Source organism: Symphodus melops (genome assembly GCF_947650265.1).
Source record: "Symphodus melops genome assembly, chromosome: 18".
In the NCBI taxonomy this organism is placed as follows: Eukaryota; Metazoa; Chordata; class Actinopteri; order Labriformes; family Labridae; genus Symphodus; species Symphodus melops.
The window spans coordinates 762,062-769,638 of NC_136708.1; the positions used below are offsets into that span (position 1 = coordinate 762,062).

General features: G+C 40.4%; 1 protein-coding gene and 1 long non-coding RNA gene across 5 annotated transcripts in view; both read right to left on the reverse strand.

The window, feature by feature from the left end:
* LOC306839059 (ATPase family AAA domain-containing protein 2-like) overlaps positions 1–1,617 on the reverse strand; it is a 17,190-nt gene extending 15,573 nt beyond the window's left edge. Inside the window, exon 1 of one of the 2 annotated variants that reach the window (XM_079367535.1) lies at positions 1,240–1,617. In XM_079367535.1, the coding sequence (XP_079223661.1) occupies positions 1,240–1,356 (117 nt within the window). In that variant the 5' untranslated portion in view covers positions 1,357–1,617. The remainder of the gene's footprint in view (positions 1–1,239) is intronic. The other variant, XM_079367536.1, reaches the window with a different exon arrangement.
* An 859-nt stretch (positions 1,618–2,476) lies between these two features.
* On the reverse strand, positions 2,477–7,375 carry LOC306839094. Of its 3 annotated transcripts, XR_013781156.1 has the most exons (7): positions 7,006–7,025; positions 6,887–6,916; positions 6,200–6,229; positions 5,931–5,978; positions 5,674–5,706; positions 3,728–5,346; positions 2,477–3,610 (listed from the first exon to the last, which is right to left on the reverse strand). It is a non-coding gene; the product is annotated as an uncharacterized lncRNA (long non-coding RNA). The 3 variants fall into 3 exon arrangements; XR_013781154.1 differs by having other exon boundaries at positions 2,477–5,346; positions 5,674–5,703; positions 7,006–7,375; XR_013781155.1 differs by having other exon boundaries at positions 2,477–5,346; positions 7,006–7,359.
* Between the last annotated feature and the right edge of the window lie 202 nt (positions 7,376–7,577).

The following is a 7,577-nucleotide window of genomic DNA, read 5'->3' on the forward strand; positions in this document are numbered from 1 at the left end:
GACATTGACACAAAACCAAGAGGCACGATCTTGTATCAGTAATGGCTCAGATATTTACATCATTTACGTTGCAGATTTCAGACTGTTGGCGTCACTTTAAAGGTCACAAAAAATCCTCTAACATGAGTCTGTCTACAAACCCCCCAATCATGAGAAAAGTCCATCCTCTCCGTCTTCTGCCTGCTCCACTTTTCAGAAAATGTGTGCTCAAACAGGCCCCTCCCCTTCATGACATCACAAAGGGCAGTAGCCCCTCCCCCAGGTGGGTGACACTCCCACAGCTAGGTGTTTGTTCTGCCCTCTGAGTCTGCCTTCTCACCGTAAACAATAGGACATGGAGCCAGAAAGCAGCGAGTACACCCGAGCCCTTCCAGAGAGGGGGCGTGGTCAGACACAGCTCATTTACATATTTAAAGCTACAGACACAGAAACAGCCTGTTCTGAGCAGGGCTGAAATAGAGGGGTTTATAGACGTGATCAAATACAGGATCAGAGTGGATTTACAACAACACACTTCACACACATGATGAAGAGGAGCGAGGACACTGATTTCACCTGAAGAAGAGGTCATGTGACCTTTAATGACCTTTAAACACTCTTAGATCGCACAGTCTCACTTTAAAGACTTTCAAATTGAACTGTAAGAAGTGTCCACAAATTGTCTCCATGACGACGAGGAACAGCTCTTTCTCTTTCCTACGCTGTGGTTGCTATGTGAGGAGACCATCAGATGCAACTAATACCCGTTCATACACCGCCAACCAAGCAGCTGGAGCAGGTCTATGTTACGTGTCTTTCCCAAGGAAACATCAGACATGTTGCAGCAGGAGCTGGGGATTGACCTTCCGGCCTTCTGGGTTTTTTTTTTAAAGGCACCCAAAAATAAAAGTTGGCATTATTATTAAAAATACATCAGACTCATAATGGGATTACTACACTTCAATTCAACCTGTAAACAAATACATTTATCAAAAATAAATCAATCATGTAGTTGTATTTCTTATCCATAAAACTTGATTTACATTTTCTTATAATTATAATTTGAATGACAATAATATCCACCTTTTTTGGCAGTGAAAATGTGTCTATCACTGATTTTCAAGATGATTTTAATCTGTCATATTTATTATAACATGATGTGAGCTGTCAGTTGTGGTATATTGTTTTTCTAACTGGAGTGGTTTGCTTGAATAATGCCGCTGTGAAGCTTCACTTCTAAAAGCGTTTAAACAGACTCACGTTGGACAGGCCGGAGTCCTGCTGCCGGCACCCCGCGCTGCTCCCCCGGGTCTCCGCTGAGCTCCCGGAAGGCTCACTCTTCAGCTCGGCGTCCCCTCGGCCGCGGAGGGTAACCATGGCAACGCCGCTAGCTACACCAAGCTAAACGCGCAAACTGCTAAACTCACTTGGAGCAAGAAAGACGAACAACCCCCCGAAAATAAAACACCACGACGTGAAGAGAAACTTTCTGACGTCTCTGCCGACAAACACCGACCGGCTGCTGCGTGTGTCTGAGCCGAGCTGACACTTTAAACACACCCAAACACACACTGGATCATCTGATACAGACCACAGCCCGTCGCTGTGAGTGTTCAAAACATTCAAACCACGTCGTGATTAACCGCCACCCCGTGACGTCATGAAGTAAATACGTTTCATTCGTCAATATATATTTAAATATGTATTCATTAATTCATCTTTATGTTAATATTTAGTCTATTATCTTCAACAACTTTTTTTTAAATTATTTGTTTTATTATAATTAAGTACCTACTTTGAGAAAATATCCAAGTTCTCTTAAAAGCTATAAATAATTATAACAAAATTATAGACTTTACGTTGGTTATAAGTGTTGTACAAAATAAACTTTAAATCAATATTACCTCGTAAAACAGATGAGTTAATACTGATGGACTCTTTACTCTGCAGCAGCCTCTACCATCAGTGTGTGAATGTGTATGAATGGATGAGTTAATACTGACGGACCCTGCAGCAGCCTCTACCATCAGTGTGTGTATGAATGGATGAGTTAATACTGATGGACTCTTTACTCTGCAGCAGCCTCTACCATCAGTGTGTGAATGTGTATGAATGGATGAGTTAATACTGATGGACTCTTTACTCTGCAGCAGCCTCTACCATCAGTGTGTGAATGTGTATGAATGGATGAGTTAATACTGATGGACCCTGCAGCAGCCTCTACCATCAGTGTGTGAATGTGTATGAATGGATGAGTTAATACTGATGGACTCTTTACTCTGCAGCAGCCTCTACCATCAGTGTGTGAATGTGTATGAATGGATGAGTTAATACTGATGGACTCTTTACTCTGCGGCAGCCTCTACCATCAGTGTGAGTGTGAAGACGCCACCAAGAAAATAAATATCTTTAGGTATAAAAATAAAATGTTCAAAGAAACATTCCTCCCTGCTGTGCCACATTTATCTTATCTGTAAAAAAAACACACCAGTCGATATCAAAAGAATGTTCTTTATTTATTTTAAATGGGAGAATGAATCAAAGTCTAATAACTGAATTCATTTGATGTAATTCTTTAGTTTTTGGAGTCCCGACAGAAAATAAGACTTGTTTTAAATATTTTTAAACTTGTAGAAAGTGTTGATCGAATCAACTGATCACTCGTGTCTTTATCACAAACAGATTCATTGGAACATGTAGACTGAATAATAGATATTTGAAGTCAAGCATACTTTAAAAATATTCACTTCCCTGATTATCAGCAGAAACTTTTCACACAGCTTGGTAAAATAGTCCATTTTATACATTGGCATAATAAAAGGTGGATTATAATCTTTACTTTAACATTCTTTTAAATGCTACTGAAGCAACAAGCTTAAAAACAAAACACACATTTGAAGGCAAATATTTTCCATGTGGGGTACAAAAGCATGTTAGGATAATGTGTCCTTTCCAGAGGATTTCCTGCTGAAAAACACATCATAAACCTGCCCAAGCATTTTCAAAGACTGAATCATTATCTTGAATAAAAAGTGATTAAAAAATGAATCAATGTCATGAGCTTTGAGCCATTTAGAGCTAAATCTAGCGCAACAAGTTTAAAAAGCTTCAATAAAAGATTTACAAACATGTTGTCTGAACTCATCCTGACGTGTCGCAGACATCAGCGTCCTCTCGACAGTTCTTCTGATACCACATTTTTTAAAACCTGGATTTAATACTAATTCAAAACAAACCATATTTCACATTTTGAAAACCATGGACACAAACATAAAAGTGTTTTTCACTCAATATTTTGGTGAGTTCTTGTTTTAAAATCAATTCTGTGCCGATACTTTTGTAAAGTTCAGAAACTGTGCACGAGTTCCTTTGCAACATTTGTTGGGCTCAACCTTCTCTTGACCTTGATGCTATAATAGAAGGTAAAGAACTGGACATTTTGAAAACCTTAACGTCAACATTCAAAGTACTCTAATTAGATGTTGAGCCCGACCGATTAATCGACAAGCTGATAATATCGGCTGATATTGGCAGCTGATATTATGGCAGATATTTCTTGATTTAATCCACCAGTCAAACAGCACTCCACTTCAGTTTCTTACACTTGCAGTTCTTTCACCAGCAGAGGGCGCTACATGGATTACAACAAGCATCATCACTCTGCTCAGTGACCATCTTGTCTTCATTATGGATGTTTCCACAAAGTGTTTGAGAGCATTGTGTAGATCTCTATTTGAACAGCTGGAACACAGATCGAAGAACAATATACGCCGATATATCGATAACGGATTTTTTGGTCTCCTCAATATCGATATCTGTCCCAAACATCTCATATCGGTCAGGCTTTGTTGTAAATAAGATCGAATCAGAAACATTAGAAACATAGAAGACATTCAAAGATAATCTGTAGCTACATAAATTTACATCTAGCTTGGTTTCATCTCACACCGCCACCACAGACCACACGCCTGTTCACCGTTGACTTTCTGTTGTCCTGACTTTGATTCAGTCTGATGTCGGGTCAGGATTTCAATCACTCAATCAATCAATCAATCAATCAATCAATCTTTATTTATATAGCGTCAATTCATAACAGGCGTTATTTCTCGTTATTAGGCGATTTCTCTTTACGCCGACGATACGCCGCTTTATCTCCAATCATGCTAACTGCCTCAACTCTCTCAGAAGCTGTCTTTTATTATCATTGTTATAACTATTGTTATTATTTTAGCAATAAGTACGAACACTGTTATCATTATTATTATGGTATTATATTACTAACTCCTCAGGAGGGGTAACGAGACAAAGGGCCGATAAGTGAGGGGCGTTTACTACATCTGTGAGAAGGACGTTTTGCTTGGTTTGGTTTTCTCTTCAGATGAAACGTTTGTTCTCACATGCTGATTTAGAGACGATCATTCATCCTTTCATCCACCTGATTCTGGTCTCTGAAATCATCCCACTTCCTAGCTAACCTACTAATGAAACACCTGAAAACACACTTACATCAGACAGTATGTCACACCTGTGAAGCTCACCTGTGCGGCCTACCAGTCACACTACTACCTGTAATCCTTTCATGTTTACTGACCATCCTGCAGCCTAAGATCCTCAAGCACCACTGAAGACGACTACGCCTTCCTTTTTCCCGGCGCCTCTCATCTGAAACGCTGCTTGTAGAGATTAGGCTCACACACGTCTGATCCAACCTTCAAATCACTTCTGAAGCATCTTTGTTTTTGATCATCTGTTACGACAGAGTTTTTAATCAACACCTGGATCGGCCTGGTTTGATCTCTCAACTGTTTCGACCTCTCTGATCACATTAATGGAGTCTTTGACAAAACTCTCCAATCCAGGCAGATGGAAAAGGTTTTAGCAGATTTTTACGGAGGGCTTTTGAAATAAAAAAAGGCCCCCACAGACGTTACGTTGAAGGTGGAGATGCATACTGACGACGTCAAGTTTAGATTTGAGTTAGAAATGGATGCTTTGTTTTAGCAGTTTAGAGACGTCACATATGAGCTAACTCCTAACTTTGCTCATTGTTTTGTAGACACCTTATTATAATAATATTTGATTTGTATGGCACTCGTCACGACAGGTAACAGTAAGTATAAGTGTATTATAGGTGTGGCTGTGGACGTTCTGAAGAGGAGCGATCCAGTCAGGAGGGGACTTTTATTCTGTCATGCTGATGACTGATATGCACCTTTCTAACAGTGCTTTATATAAATATAACAGGGATCAATAATATTGTTACTATGCGTATGAATTTATAATAATGATTCACTTAAAGAGGTCGTCCCTCCTCTTCAGCATGCTTCTTCCTCGTTCTCGTTTTCCTTCAGACTGTACTTTTGTCACCTGCAGAGATGACCAGCTGTTATTTTACATCTATACAAACAGCAACATATCAGATATCAGTTTATGAACATATACATGGTTTATGTGTATGTGCAGATGGCCTAGCGGTTAGGTCAGTGGTCTGAAGTCCGTTGCTGTTCACTAAGTTGTCTTTAATCAGGGTGTGGACAGTACTCCCATTTAAACCACTGACCAATCAAATGAAAAGGTTGTTTCATCTTAAGATGATCCCACAGAGGGCTCAGTGTGAATAACAGAACCATCCCTGTGTTCATGTGTTTCATGCACAGAGGAAGTGTGAAACTGTTCTGTGCACATTTTACTTACTGGAGACTCCAGAGTCACTGACATCATCAGCTCCTGTAAAACAAACAATAAAACATCAGATCAGACAGAAGTATAATCTACCTAATCTCACATTATGTCCACTGATGTATTAACATGTTTGTGACTAACTGAAAGCAGCAGAAGAGCGTTCATTGTTAAATCATTAAAGACACGGTGACCCGTCTGTGCTGCCTTCAGGGCCCCACGCTGGGCTGCATCCCACACTTTGAAACCCCATGATTTAATGCACATCTTACCTTTCAGGAGGTCAGCACTCTCAGCACTCTTGTTGCTGCTTGTGTCACCTGCAACACACACACACACACACACACCTCTTTAAACACATCCACTGCTGTCTCACTGTTTATTTAATGCTCCACAACACACTGCTGAAAGTTCTGGGTGAGACAAACTTTCTCTGCGAGCACTAAAGAGGTGAACAGACCACTTCCTGGATGTTCACATGTGAGACATTGGAAACCATCAAACACAAAAGAGAAACAGACACGTGGTGTTTTGTACTTACTGGCAGGAGCTGAGCTGGTGGACGTCGGATCTGTTCAGAAACACAAAGTTAGTCTACATAGCGTTTGTTAGCAGCCAGGTTCAGTTATAATTATCTCTCTGTAGTGAAGATGACTTTAAATGTATCGTCTTTTAAAAGCCTGTCTGCATGTAGTTCATATCCAAACCCTCCATCAAACACTCGACTGCTTGTTTCTGGGCGTTTTCTCACCTAACCTGTTCGGCCACTTCAATCAAAGCTGCGTCTGTTTGTGCGGTTAGACGGCTGTCAAGCAGAATGTGGTGTTTGGGTGCAGTTTGGGTGGATGAGCAGGTCCTGGTTCACTTGGACTAATGTGGTCCTGGTTTAGCTGGACTAACATTGTCCTGATTCAAGTGGATTAACATGTTCCTGATTCAGGAATAAATCCAAACAATATAAAAACTGAGGATCAGAGCCGACATCAGTCCGTGTCGTCTTTGAAGCAGCTACAGCCAATCAGGAGGCAGCTACTCTTTGTTTACTTCTGACCAATCAGAGAGCTCGTCTTATAAACCTCCTCGTGTGAACACAGAGCAAACGAGCTCCAGGTGTGAAAAGGCCTTTAAAGTATTTCTATAGATTTGAAATGTAGAGAACTGCGTGCTGTTTAATGAGAGGGAATCATTGGAAGAACTTAAAGGGTTAAATGAACATTCAGATACTTACTTAAAGGAACCTTCACTGACGTCAGTGACTCTGTAGATAAAGACAAAGTTAAAACACAATTATAGACCTGATGCTTTAGTACATAAATACTGTGATAGATATATTGTAGCAGAACTTACGATTTGAGGATCCAGAAGATGCGCTAGATTCTGCACAGAAACGAAACACATAGACTGTTACTGATGGTGTACGTTTCAGAGCGGACCTATAATTCAACTTTTAGAGGCTTAAACAAACGATATGTAGAATGTGTAGCTTCTTACAAGGTGTCCGCCATGACAGACACGGCATGTTTATCGTTGCCATGGAAACAGAAACAGAAACATCACGTCGTGTAATTTATACTCGGATACACCTGCTCGTCTGTAAACATATTCTCTTCCTCAGGTCGGTTTTACAAGGTCGTCATGACTACGGTCAACTCGGTGTTCAGTTTCATGCCTATCTTGTTGTCATCTTTACTTACTGAGCTGATTGAGAGCCCCCTGGTGGTGGAATTTACATGTTTGTGCCTTTAAGGCAGAAAGTCAGTCATGGGGGGGGGGAATCCCACTTCAGCCTCAGGTTGAAATCCGCCCTGGTTCAGTTTCAGTGCATTTGAGAAGCAGCTTGAAACAGGAGAGCTACAAGCTAACTCCTTGAATGATTAACAGCTCTTCTGTGTGACCTCTGAACATAAAATAATAACAGA